Source organism: Xiphias gladius, chromosome 6 (assembly GCF_016859285.1).
Source record: "Xiphias gladius isolate SHS-SW01 ecotype Sanya breed wild chromosome 6, ASM1685928v1, whole genome shotgun sequence".
Taxonomy (NCBI): Eukaryota; Metazoa; Chordata; class Actinopteri; order Istiophoriformes; family Xiphiidae; genus Xiphias; species Xiphias gladius.
In genome coordinates this window covers 13682343-13696853 of record NC_053405.1, presented here as the reverse complement: position 1 = coordinate 13696853, position 14511 = coordinate 13682343, and the positions used below count along the sequence as shown (strand labels likewise).

Sequence of the window (14511 nt, the reverse complement as noted above, 5' to 3'; positions counted from 1 at the left end):
ACTACTACGACGTTCGGCCAGGCTCCAAACATCGCGAGATCTTTGCGGTTGTGCTGCCTTCATGTGCCCCCCGAAATTTCGAAGTTAAAAAGGCCACAAGGAAGTCTTGATTATTTCAATCAAATAATTGCAGCAACAGTGGAATTTTTTGGCTATGTTTTTGTCTTTTAAAAATGAATTTGAATTTGAACTTTCTGTTGAATGGCATGAGGATGAGGGGAAAATGTGCATTATGCATGAGACTGGTATTTAAATTCATGACAAATTTTACCACCATTCGTATTTTTTGGTAATACTCCACGTAAAACATCCTTCTAGTCTGAAACACCACTTATAGGCTTTAAAAGTGGCTGTTTCAACTTGAATTTGTGAAAGTATTGAAATTTACTCTCGATTTCAATCGCTGTTTTCACAAGACATTTAAAAAATGTCAGAGAACCACTCCTGGAGCAAAATCCATTTCGCCACTATATATTCATATGCTCAGTATGTCTTAGCGTCATATTTGTCTCAGTCTTCATGCATGGTTCTTTCAGGAGCAGCAAGGGCTTGTTTGTGCAGCACCCACCCTCTGGTCTTGTTTTTCTTACATTTGTTTATCTTTAAAATCCCATTACTTTTGATAACTGGAAGAAATAGTGTGTCTATAACTTATGAAACATAACACATCTTCAATCTTCCCACCCCTTCCATCAAATAGTGCTGCCATACTAATATTTCATTAAAATTTCATCACTCAGTCTCTGTCCTATGAGTTTTTGGCACCAGTACCTGAGTGCACACATTTACGTTGCAGTATTTCAGGTCTTGAATGAGTTAAGTAATTACTAATTAGTAATTACTAATTCAGTAGTAATTAGCCAAATGACAAACATTACAAGCAGCCAGTCAATGAAGCAAAACATTTCTGCAGCTAAAGGCTGATTAGAGACGTTATATGAAAGTGAGAAGATGAAATGCAAAGCAAAACCAGAAAAGTAAAAAGATTTGGTTAAGGGGTTTTGTGATTCAGGAATAGGGGTTGATGCCGTATCTAAGTGGGGGGGGGCTTCATTTTAATTTAATTTTTGGTCTTAGTCACAGATAACGGTTCCAGCACAGTCAAGTGTACACATGGTAAAGATTTTATCAACACATTATTTAATATACATTAGTATATATACAATAGTACAGACTGTAAGTTATAGCTCTTAGCCTTGAATTTCAACATAAGGCAAGTCATTTTAACTAAGGCCAGTCCTTGCTTGCACTTTTGTCCTACACAAAATTTCATGCATGAATTATTTAACTTCCTGTAAGTGAGTAGAAAAAAAATATGTATATGTCTATATCCATAATGTCTATCTATCACTCTGTCTTTCTATGAAGAGTAATGAAAGGCAGAGATTTGTCAAAGCACATAAAGGCAGAAAGGTTTCATTTTTAATGACACACTAAGCCTGAGATACACTCCTCAGTTGTCACTCTGAAGGATTCTTCATTGTCCACTGCTGTTTGAGGCAGCTGATGGGAGATCCACATGCAGTCGGGCTGATGGATGACAGATGTGGATGCGACACATCTGTATTGATGGGATCAATGAGTATCAGGCCATGGAGTGGACGTGCTTCCTGACCAAAGTCCGTGCTATGCTCAGCTGCTTCGACCAAGGTTTCTCTGTGAAGGTACTATATCAAAAAGAAAAAAATAATAATTATGCACAATAATTTAAAGCTGACATGTATAGCATTTACTCACCATCTATAAATAATTGTTGAACTAATTAAGTAATATTTTGATATGTTACTACAGTGAACAAATGATCCAACCAATAGGCTCTGTTCTATGTCAGTGGTTTAGTTAGTGCCAGTGTTTCTCCAGATCTATACAGTTCACATCAACCCCCTTTGCTGCCCACTCTCCATATATGTCCCTTATATCTTCTACATTACCTCTGTTGGAAGCTGGAGATACAGAGCCACATCTTTCTCTTTTACAAGGTAAACCAATTTTCTATTGCACCTACTCACCTAGAGTGAGTTACTGTACACCATACACATGAACATACACAGTAGAAAATACAGAGACCTGGCTAAACTCAAGCAGTATATGGCATTTTCTCTCGGTGTTCGGCCACAGTGCTGAGAGAAGGACTCCAGAGATGCAGTCAGAATGTTGGAAGCGTTTGGTGATGAACAAACAAACACCGGTTTGGGAAGCCTTTCTCTGGTAACTGGAGGGAGCACAAACTTGCCCCTGCAAGGAATGCTGTCTTCCTCCTTTTTTCTATCCAAAGCGCCATCATCTCTATGTTTTATGTCCTGCTTACACCTTTTATGAGTCTCTTTAAAGACACCAGGGTTCACAGACTGCAGGCTGGGTAGTTGGGGTGTTGCCCTTTTGGAGGGGAGGTGTGATACTGAAAGTAAGTTGCTAATAGGTGGTAAGTGTTGCAAAGCTTTGGGTCTGATTCCTCTTCTTGGTTTGGGCTCAGTTTTCCTGGATTTGGAAGACATCTGTGGCTGGTTGAAGCCATCTACCAGCAACATGTCTCCCACCCTGGCTTTGAGTGGAGCAGTGGTGTACTGGCATCGATTGGAGGCCACTCTCTTCTGCGCCAAACTCACCCAGCGTTTCATCTGGAGGTATACGCGCATGGGCAGGGACATATTTGGCAGGGATACTACTGAGCACAGCTTGTTGGCTAAGTAGCGCACACAATCCCTGTGACCATGCTGAATGGCAATTTTCAAAGGGTCACGACCACCAGGGTCCTGACAAGCCAAGTTCAAAAGGCTCCTGGTGATGAAGAGTTTGAGGATTAGGAGCTGACTGCTCTCCGCAGCTACATGGATGGGACACTTTCCGGCGTCTCGGTGGGCGGTTTGGTGGCACCACTGGCGGTACGGATGGACTCCCACTGGTTCCTCGGCATGAACCCCCCTCTCCAGCAGCCAGCCAGCCAGGTCCAGGTGGCCTAAAGAGGCAGCAATGTAGAGCGCCACCCTCAGCTGAAACCTGGAAGAAAGAGGAAAGCTTCACTCGATGTAAGCTGAATAAAATGTTTTGTTTGTAAGACTGCGCTCTGACTTTCTGACCTCATCACAAGCTTCTCCTCTGATAGGTGGCTCTGGACTGTCAGTCTGTGGCCCAGGAGGCAACCGTGGAGGAACTCCACCCACCCATCCCACGTGTCCATACGGAGAGCAGTGCCTATGTTAAAGAACAAACAACTGCCTGGACTTCAAATTAAATCAACTTCATTCAAATTTTATTCTCTTTTAAACATTAAATTTGTCAGCTGCATGCAAACAGTTAGTATGCAAAGTAATATTTAAGTTAAAAAAACTGATTTTGTTTTATCATACTGGAGCTTTTAGGCATATTCCTTGTCGATACTGCCCATGTAGCTAATGAAGCATTGTGAACATATGTGACCATAACTGCTAACAAAATAAAGCCTTATTCTATCTTACCAAGATGATCAAATTTTACCATTTAGAACAGTAAATCGTTTAATTCTGAATATGTTCCAACTTTTCAAAAAGGTCTCTCAAAAACTTCAGCTCTCTATACCTAACACCAAGTTCATTCCAACCACCATTCAGCACAGATAGAGGCTGCGTTCATTATGCATTTTAAAAGAATGAAGTTACTCATAAGCCAAGAAAAATACAAGATATCTAACCTTTCACTGAATCAATTCAAATGTTACTCAGCGATCCACAAATTTCCTAATAATTCGCCAGAGTTAGACACGTCAGTCACATAGCAGCACAGACTGAAAGCACACCATACCCCCTTCAATGGCATAGTCTTGCAGCTGGTTGCAGTCATAGAGTTGCACATCTGTAAGTATGCTCAGTCTGAAGGTGCTGACAGGGAGGCCACTCTGCACGGACAACAATGTTTTCAATCTAGCAACGGACATACGCAGGAGAGCCTCACTTCCCGTGACTGGTAAGGTTTCTCCTGTCACAGCATTGAACACATGCATCACAGGCCTTCTCTCACTCTGAAAAATAATTATAGTTGCACAACAGCCTTGCAGTTAATAGGACAAACATCAAAGTAACTTAAGTCACAAGATCAATCCTTGTTTTTATCTAAAAAAGTATCACATCCCACTGAAGGGGTACTAATGCTAAAACAGAACCCTCTATCATCATCTAAAACTTTAAAATGTACATTACTGTATGAGTCAGAGCTACGTGTGTCAATTTCACATTTTTACTTTTTAGTTCATTACATTTTATTTTATTTGTTTGTGGCCACTGTACTAGGATGAAAGATATTCCATGACCACCATGAACCAACTATTACCTTATAGCTCAAATAGTTTTACATTAAATAGTTTGGAATTTAACACGGGAAAATTTTAAATCTTATTTTATAACTAGTGTCTGTCTTTTTGTTTAATGTAAAAAATTCAGCAAAAGTAGAGTCTGCTGCGACTCTGTTGTTGAGATTACTGTATGTACAGTACCACCTTATTGAAAAGATTGAAATACATTGTATGTACTGAACTGTCTAGATAACTTTGCTGAGAGAAAACAGAAATTGAAATGATTGTTTCAGAAGTAAAAATAATTTGTAAGGATCAACAGAAAATGTGCATGCAAAGGATTTTGACTGAATGCATGTTGCTCATTAAAGTGGGCAAAAATGTATCTTTGAAATAAACAAGACGTGAAATGTCAAAACAAGGTGACCCAGACCAAGACATACAAAAGTCCGGAGAGTGAAACTGGATGGAAACACTATAAGGGCTGTAGAAAACAACTATTTTTATGAGAGACAAAAGCTGAGAAGGGACACACACACACACACATACACACTTACTTCTGTCAAGTTTTACACAACGTTGCCTAGGGATGAGCCTGGAATGACTACTAATACTAAAAACCAAGTGATGGGCAAAAAATAAAGATCTCAGACAGCCATAAACTCGTTACCCTCCAAGCTGCTGCTCACATGGGAACATCTTTTTCCGTATTAGCGCACCAGTCCGACATTAAATTCACTAACTGTCAGATGGATGTCTTTGATGAGAAATTGTCGCATTTATGAATAAGCATACACTAAGATAGTAATTATAGCTGCCCTAACAAGAAAAAAATAAAAACTGTGTGTTTTTGAAGTGAATTGTCATTAGTGATTATATGTGGTGAGTTCCAGCTCCTGTGATAGCGAGCATCCACCCTACTGGGGCATTGCTGAGCAAGGCACTACATGTCTACCATTTTCAGCAGTAGTAGTTTGTCACTTTCATACAATCTTTGACTCGTTTAATTTTAAAATTAAACACATTTCTTTTTAAAATATGGCAAAATTCTCTGGTTAAGTTTTACATGAAAGGACCCTGAGGTGCCCATTTAATCAGCTGTTTCCTGTCACAATAATTTAAAACACTAAAACTTACACAGATTAGGAAGAGCATCCTGTCATCTCTATTGTTTCTCCACGCACAGCATTCAACAGAACTATTAACAACACAATGCTAAATATTAGATAGTTTTTGTAATTTCTTTGTTCATTCCAAGAAAAAAATGTTTTTTTGGCTGAATTAACATCTATCCTTTAACCATTTTTATATAAATAAAACTTAATACAAATACCTGAATCAGCACTTTTATGTGCAAGCAATTGTAAAAAAAAAGTGCCTGAAACACAAAGCAAAGATGCACTTTAGCATCGTGTCCCAAAGTGCATCATTGTAGGCTGTTTGTATTTGCTGTAAATCCAAACACAGCTTCTAATCTTTGAATTCTTTTGATGTTTTGATACCTTTATCAGGCATCGGATGGCACTGCCACTGGTGATGCCCACGTCACACAGAGCCCAGCTGTCCTGCAGAGCAGCACCACCGTAGCTCAGCTCTAGGTAGTGCCAGACCTGCTTGTCATCGGAGAGTTGCACAAGAAAGTTTTCCTACAGAAAGGAGTGGATTGGAAATGTATGGAGCCCTGACAGAGTACGGACCAAGAAAGTAAGTTTGTGATAGACCATGTGCAGTGACTGTGGCTGCATTTGTTTTGCCAGGTGAACTGAAGAAAAAAATCTCCAGTGTTGCTTTTTTTTTGACATGTAATAAAACTAATAACTAATAGATTGACACTGACGGTCCTATGCCAGTGTTTTTTTCAGTGGATGTACACGTAAATACATATGTAAAATATTTTGCAAAGCATACTATTTTACGGTTACAAGGAACATTATACCAAAGATGTCATAAATCTATCAAACACTCTTTTCCCTCTAGTAAAAAATTCAAATAATCACACAGGTTTTCAAAATGCATTCAAAACTTGGACCCTAAGTAGAGCCTTTATTACCTTCACCATCTGCTTCATGGCCCCCACAGTCTGTTCTGGAAGGATGTCAAAAGGCTCACAGGAGCCGTCGAAGTAGACGAAGACCCTCATGATCAGGACGTCCGTCCTTCGTCTGTTTGGCTCCCCTTTGGCGCACTGATCGGACTGAGGAGTGTATGTGGGGTGTCTTGTTACAGGCAGAATCATTGTGGGGAGGAGGCAGGAGTTGGGTGGAGGTTTGGGAAAGCACAACCACTCTTGGGATCTAACAAGTCAACCCAATACTTTAAATCCAAATTATTTAATAATCGCCTTCAAAAAATTGCTAAGTGTGCTGAAGCTGATTAATGTTTCTTTTTGGCTTGGTGACGTGGCGATTATCCATTTGTGTTTTCAAAAGGTTTCACTAACAGTTGGGAAATTTTTTTCCCACCACAGAGAAGCATAGAATCCTTCAAATAATGTTCAGCAGGAAAATTTCAAAGTGCAAGGAACGAAGATGAAATAAATGAAAAGGATGAAAAGAATGTTGGTGGTTATATTGGGAAAAATTAAAAATCGAATTAAAAAAGAAAAAACACACCTGGGATTGAGCCTCCATTATAAACATGCAAGGTTATTTTATGTTAAAGAGAGGTACAATAATCTGTATACCTCTCTATCACAACAAGTCTCAAATGACTTGATTCTGTTCCAAGGTTACCATATGAAGTAGCTCTATATCATTTAATGAGTGGACTGCGATCAGCGATCAGAATCACTTATTACAATGTTTTTAAATCCAAAATGCGAGTGTGTTTGGGTACAGTTTTAGCATATGGGACCCAAGTTGGCAACCCCAACACAGTCTTACGTGGGTTCTTCACTCTGCCTTTTATCGTGAAACAAAAAGACTACCCTCCGGTTTCAGGCTGTGCTGAAAGAATGTTACAGTAATTGGAAATGTTCTTTGATAGACTTTTATGGTTCTTCTATAAAGTTTTACAAGGGACTGCTAATTTGCATTTGACCTTTTAAAGTCTGAAGCTGTCCGCTGCATTTTTGTGTTCAACTTTGGCTCGCAGCAGGACCTGCAAGTTGTGATGATTTCTGTTCTTTGTGCACAAATCAGAACGCAAATGAAATCTAAATATAGAGATATTATTGCTCCCATGGCAAACCACACTCACTCCTTTTTATCAAGCTGATCTTTTGATTTTAAGTCTAGTTTTTCATGATTCTAGTTTCGAGCTAATTATTCTTAATTGTAGGTCTACTTTTTTATGCTGTTTTTTTTTAACGTTTCTTTTATTCTAACAGTTTTTATTGTGGACTATTGTCTGATGTTGTTTTATCTATGGTTCTACTTTCTTGGTATTTATTTCTATGTTCTGCAGCCACTGTTGGCTGATAAGGAAGGAGCACTGTAACTGTAACTGATTTCTTTGGATGAATAAATTGAACTTTGAACCTAAAATTTTTTTTCTTCAAGTTTCACCTGTAAAAATCCTGAACTCAAAACTTTACGTAAGCTAAACGGCAGAAGTATTTTTAACAAAATGTACTTAAAGTAAAAGTACTATTCATGCATTATTTCCAACATTAGAGCTATATTATTATATTATTGCATAATTCATTTGATTTTTTGTATTCAGTATTTAAGTGGTACTTTGATGTTTTAGTTAGTGGAGGTGGAGCAAATTTTTTTTTAATGCTTTAGTAGTCTATTCCGTAAAAATTAATTATTTATTGTCATAATTTATAATTTTGTTTGTAAAATGTATATCTGAAAAGTAACTGGTAATTAAAACTGTCATATAGGTAAAAAGTCCAATAAAGTAGAAGTACTTAAGTACAGTACTTGAGTAAATATACTTAGTTTCCACTAAATTTATTGTGGTGGACTAATTCGGTACATAAATATACCACATTAGTCCACCAGCCGGATGTAAAGCTTTATGCTGCAAAGTAACAATTATCTACACAAGTATCATGCATGCAGTACTCCAGAGGGATGATACACACGTACCCTAGTAAATAGACACTGTTTTCCACCTCTGGTCTTTTGCTTCAATATAGAAAGGCTTGAACTTAGATTACAACCAAATGCTGATCATACACATATTATTCCCTGACAATAAGATCCAAGCAGTTTACTGTAGAGCATGGTACTCAGGTACAGGTCTTAAAGGTCCACTTCCCAAATTTCCACAGTGTCACAGGCCCAGAAAAGATTCATTTAGTGACTGATATTTAACTTTGAAAACCTCCAGAACTATGTGAACAAAACACACTTCTCTATTAATGGTGGAAGTGACAAGTGAAGTGTGTGGTTAAGTCTTGAAAGTTGGACACAAAAAAGTCTGCATTAGTGAATTTGCTGTACTATATGTTTTTCACTGTATTTGTAGTCGAAATGACTGATTCCATTGATTTGAACTATTATTCTGCTCGTGGCTTGATGTCACAGCATCAGACGGTGAAGTTCTGTGGTTCTTACCTCTGAGCTCTGGGGTTAAAACATATGAAAATGGGCCTGTTTGGTGTTGAATGTAGTGGTGTACTATACAAAACTGCAATTGTTTTATCGCAGTTAAAGCAAATTGGTCTCATGCTTTCTTTCCCCAAATAACATGAGCACAGATTTGAGTCTACTCATGCTGTTTTCATCATCAACCTTGATTTGCATGGGCTAGTTTTGAACACTTCACTTTTTTGATTCAAGGTTTTGACTCAGTTAACGCTCCCACTGACATGATAGCCATATTTGTATTTTTTTCCCTTTCATCTGAGTATGCCTATTGAGTGACTGGGCTATAGAGGGGGCTAGAGATTTAAAAGTGTAGACTGTGTTCAACACTTTTTTTGAGGAGGAGGGTGACAACATTTGTGCTAATGAAAAAGAGCAGACACTTTTTCCATGTTAAATATTCCACCCTGTAGCCAGTTAACCACATCATGCACTGAGGCAGCTCTAATAAAGCTCTGAATACAGATTAGCTCTGTTCATGTGACCACATGGGGCAGTAAATGGTTGTTTTGGTCATCACGTGGATCTGTTTTTGTCTGGAGTCATTTCCGTAACACGACGATTGACACATATGTCGTCCAATCAGAAACCAAACCTGGGGCGGAGGACGTGGCGGAAGTTTACGCTCTCACATGAGAGGAGAAGCTAGCGGATTAAAGTGTTCATGTTCACACTCTCCGACCCGCCGCCCAAACGGGATGAAGTACAGCCACAATCTTCGCCGTCGTGCAGTTTCCTTCATGCGACGCATAGTAAAGGAGAGCGATGTCCCTGCCAGCAGCTAAATTCCCGGACAAGCTAAACCTCCTGGCAGGAATAAAGGTAAACAGCCACGAAGAGCAGGCTAGCTACCTGTGTTAGCATCGCGCTAAGACGCGTACAGGACGGTCTCTTTTTTGTTGCTAGCTGCACACCTTTTAAGGTGTCACTCGCCACATCACTGATTTATTTATATGTGTAAATACATCCCAAAAAACCGCAGCTATCTCAAATTGTATGACAGTAACGCTACCGGCTGTATTTGTAAAAACTGTTCAGTGTGTAAACCTTAGCCCAGCATAGTCACTGAGAGCTGGGGTTATAAAGTTTAACGCAGCTTTATAGCCAGCTGCATGTTTTGTTACTTGCTCATTTATTCTACAGTCACACTGCTTTGTCAATTTAGGCATCTTACTATTACCTCGTATATTTATTTCCTCTAAATGTGATTTCTGTCACTTGATGTTAAGTCATCTTCTGCTCACTGCTGTCTGAGAAATGTTTATTGACTTTTTTTTCCATTGTCATTAAGAGGACTCTGTTTCAGCCAGTTTTAAGGTAGAGTCTCTATCTCTGACTGTCCTGCCACATAGTTTGTGCATCTTATTTAATAATAATTCTTGGAATTTGCATTTTTTTTTTTTTTTTTTTTTAAATCAAGCAAAAACATGTAACGTCCTAAAGGTCATAGTAGCATTTGTGAAGACATGACTGTGATTCTCCACTCTTGACTGACATTTAGTGCAAATATGGCAAATTGAAAAGGCTCTCCCTTTAAAATTTCAAATCACTGAGCAGGACTGTTTTATTGTACAACTGTGACTATTAGACGATTGATTGATCGAAACAAAATCAATATGCAACTAATTTGATAATCGGTTATTTGTTTAAGCCTTTTTTTTTTAAGCAAAAATGCCAAACATTTTCTGGTTTCAGCTTCTCAAACAAGTAGATTCACTACTTTTTTTTTTATTTTTTTTTATTTTTTTTTTTTTTATTGTACTTAAATGATAGTTGGTCAGACTAAATGAAACATTTTATCACTGTTTTCTGATGTTTAATTGATCAAAAAATAAGTTGAGGAAATAATCAGCGGACTTATTGATGCTGAAAATAATTGTTAATTTTTTCAAATCCATTTCAAGCGATTCAAATTTCCAGAAAATATAGTGTAATTATGATATATATCAGTATTGCTATAAAAAATATGTATACTCGAATAGAATATTTATTTGTAATTTATTTATTATAATTAATTTTTTAATTATTTATTGTTTCTCGATGGTCCTCGAGTTAGCAAGAATCACTTTTTTTTACGTTGAGAATTATGATACACTGGTGCATGAATGAATGCATGAAAAGTGGGATGTTGTTGTCATAGATATATTATATATATAAGACAATTAATTAATTTATATTATTTTTTTCCTATAATTTTGTCACCCATCTCCACTTGCCATCTCTTTATGAGTGAATAAATGATGCACTTTCAGAAATGGGTTAAAATATGACTTCACTCTGCACACAAGAAATTTCTTTTTTCCCCTGCACCTTTTTTTGGTGATGATAATTAGATGGCTGGTACCACATACTTTTAACAAGACAGAAGATGGAAAGGAAGCAAAGAAAGATACTACATTTCTCTAATAAAAATTTCTTTTGTGTTATGATGTTTTCATATAATGGAGGAAATGAGGCCATGCTCTCAGAACAACATGCTGAACATGAGGTGCTCAGTATGTAAGACCTTGTTTTGAGGGAAATGGCAGTAGCAGCATTAGGACAGTAGGGATAGAAAGTTACATAATGAAGCCTCACTCCCGTTTTACACAGATTTGTTTAGGGATTGCATTTCCAAAAGATATTTTGATAAAATTATGTAGCTTGAGGCTAAAATGTAACAGTGAGAATCTTACGGGTTACCTTTTTAAGAAAAAAAAAAAAAAAAAAGAACAAATTTATGTGAAAACTTCTTGACAGAATGAATATAACACGTGTCTATGTCTGAGCTTAAACAATTTAGTGATAACAAATGTGTAGACACAGTGTGCTGTTTAGTAATAAATGAGGACAGGTACTACTAAAGCTGTTTGTTTTTTTTTTAGATGTCCACATCTTTTTTAAGCATCAGTGTTACAAAACAATAGGTAGCTTCCACTTATGTAAACTACACTCATGGTGGCATTGCAATGAAATCCAATATCCAATAAAAGACTGGCAATCTTGGGTACTAAAATGACCACATCCAGCCTATTCTCTTCCTTATTGGCGTTCAGATTTACACAGCAAACAAAGAGTAATCCTCAAATACTTCTTCCCTATTTTGCAGCTTGACAACATGGCTTAGTGGTCCAAAGCTTGGCAAGCCTTTAGCTGTTGGTTTCTCCTAACCTGATCATGTGCTTCCCTCCACTTAGTGAGCTTGTACCCCTTATGCTGTGATTTTAGGCCTGTAGCTCAATTTAGTCCTTACGAGGCAACTGGCCAGCTAAGAAATATAGAAAAATATAATAGCAAGATAGTCCTGACACTCAGCCAAGGCACTAGCTTAATGAAAGTGTACTCAAAGGACAGTTGTCTCAAATTTCAGCTCAGCGCTTTTCTAAGGTCTTTTGTCGTCTCCAAAGAGAGTAGAATACAAATAATACAAAAGAATTCAAAGTGTATATCCGCAAAGCCAGCTTCACAGCACTTCTCAGGTAGAGAGGGGAGGTGCTGTGGTTGACATTTGATACGTTCAACCTTCTCCTGAAAAACTGTTCCAGTTTATGCCATTGTCCAAAATTTCAGTTCTTTGACACTGTTGCAGAAGATTGAATATAATATCAAAATTAATGATTCATGTGTTCACCAAATCTTGTTCTACAAGATGAAATGCCACTAAACACTTACCTGTAGAGGACATACACATGTGGAGTGGGATAATCTAAAGACCTCCTGGTCTTTAGATTATCCAGGATGAAGCATTGGAATATTACAAGCCATGTACTTCTGCAACAATCAGAGTCAGACATCTGAAAGTAACACTAAATGGTCCAGCGCGTTGACAGTTGAACCCCAGAACAGCTAATCTGTTTGACAAAGCTGTCTAAGCATGACATTTTTTCTCTTAAAACGCCAGTAAAGACAGACACTCAACCAACTATAAAACCTTAAATTTGCTGTGTCATAGCTAGCCTAGACCTCGTTGTGGAAAAAAGCAATCAATAATACATAATTTATGTCACTGTTGAAGAAAATTGCAGAAGAAAAATTAGTGCAGGAGATTACATTACCCTTGTTTAATGTTTGCTTAATGTGTATCCGCTTCAAGAATACCTACTGTAAATCAGCTTGCAGTAGGTTAAAATAATGTGATCTAGCCTGTGAGATACTATGTGCTCCAGGTTCTATCTGTTCTTACAGCTAAGATAAATAAATGTTTTAATTGTGGGTGTTTGCATTACAAGAATGAAGAACCTTTTAAGGTACCTGTACCTCACTTGGGAATTGGGATTTGATGGAAATTTATACATTTTAGTCAAGAAATTTCAACTTTTTTATCAGTGTGAGTGACTGAAGGCTTTACAATATTCACATAAATTGGTGTCTCTTTTTTTTAGGTGTGACAACAGCAGGCGGTGCATAGGGGTTACACTGCAGGCCAGTGTGTGTGTGTGTGTGTGTGTGTGTGTGTGTGTGTGTGTGTGTGTGTGTGTTTATGGTTGTGTATGTTCTTGAGTGAGTGGCATAGCAGCTGGGGGTTGTAACGTGATGCCAAGATGCTTCTGTCCCTGGGAATGCTGATGCTGTCGGCCACGCAGATTTACACCATCTTCACTGTTCAGCTCTTCGCCTTCCTCAACCTGCTTCCTGTGGAGGCCGACATCGCTGCTGTGAGTATTCCTTCACACAATGCATGTCAGGCTCAGCTGTTTTGTAGTCTCTAAATGTATTAATTGGTTAAATGAAGATCTTATCCATTTGGTTTGATGATGCATCAGCCTCCGTTATATATATTTGACACCAAAGTAATTAAACTTATTTTTCCATCTTTCAGTATTCATTTGACAACAAAACAGAGAACTTTGATGACCTGCCTGCACGGTTTGGCTATCGTCTCCCCAGCGAAGGACTGAAGGTGAGTACAGCAGGGTCAAAAATGTGTGTCTGGCAAGCTAGTGAGCTGGTTTGCTCGTAGACTTAATGGCAAGTCTCTACAAATCATTCCAAGGTTTTTTTGATTTCAGATTTGATTTTGTTTTTCAGCACATTTCCACTTTACAGCTCCATTGAATTAAACTTTAATCATGAAAAAATAAAAAATAAAAAGAAAATGGGTAAAGGGGAAGGAGATATTCCTGGCTCGGTATCGTTGTTGTGAAAAAAAAAAAAAAAATTATATATATATATATATATATATATATATATATATATATATATATATATATATATATATATATATATATTTTTTTTTTTTACAGTTTGAATGAGCAGAAAATAAGGAAAAAAGTGTTTATGCAAAAATGTATACGTGATCTCTTTGTGAATGTGATGTGTATTTGTTTTTACAGCGACTTAAAGATGCAGTCTGTATTGAGTTGTAAACAAATTGTAGCCTCACTACTGGACATAAAAAACGGTTAATTACCTGCTATCACTCTCTAATTGATTGACCAGTCTTTTAATTCAAGGACCAGCACTGGGCAACAACTACATTTTAAATGATACCGCTGTGTCTTGATGCTGTGTCTTGATGCTGTGTCTTGATGCTGTGTCTTGATGCTGTGTGTCTCTGTGTGTCTGTGTGTGTATTATGTGTCAAATTAGACTCTGGCTGGACTTTCGTGCAGCTCCAGCAAAATTTAACAACATGTAATGAGACTGTTCCCAAACAGTGCTGCTCTGTGTTGTAGATAGTAATAACGTGTGTTGTTTTGATATTTTTGTAAAAACACACACACACATACA

At 37.6% G+C, this 14511-nt stretch overlaps 2 protein-coding genes across 2 annotated transcripts in view; one reads left to right on the top strand and one right to left on the bottom strand.

The window, feature by feature from the left end:
- Positions 1-1226: 1226 nt before the first annotated feature.
- Positions 1227-6426, bottom strand: LOC120790976 (protein ANKUB1-like). Its single transcript, XM_040129030.1, has 6 exons — positions 6315-6426; positions 5767-5910; positions 3778-3994; positions 3078-3192; positions 2068-2997; positions 1227-1667 (listed from the first exon to the last, which is right to left on the bottom strand). Exons 1-6 carry the CDS (start codon positions 6402-6404, stop codon positions 1586-1588), a joined length of 1578 nt encoding a protein of 525 aa, XP_039984964.1. The 5' UTR covers positions 6405-6426; the 3' UTR covers positions 1227-1585.
- Positions 6427-9433: 3007 nt separating this feature from the next.
- rnf13 (ring finger protein 13) overlaps positions 9434-14511 on the top strand; it is a 43282-nt gene continuing 38204 nt past the window's right edge. The window contains exons 1-3 of the mRNA XM_040129113.1: positions 9434-9624; positions 13164-13436; positions 13601-13681. Coding sequence (XP_039985047.1) covers positions 13323-13436; positions 13601-13681 — 195 coding nt within the window. The 5' untranslated portion in view covers positions 9434-9624; positions 13164-13322. The remainder of the gene's footprint in view (positions 9625-13163; positions 13437-13600; positions 13682-14511) is intronic.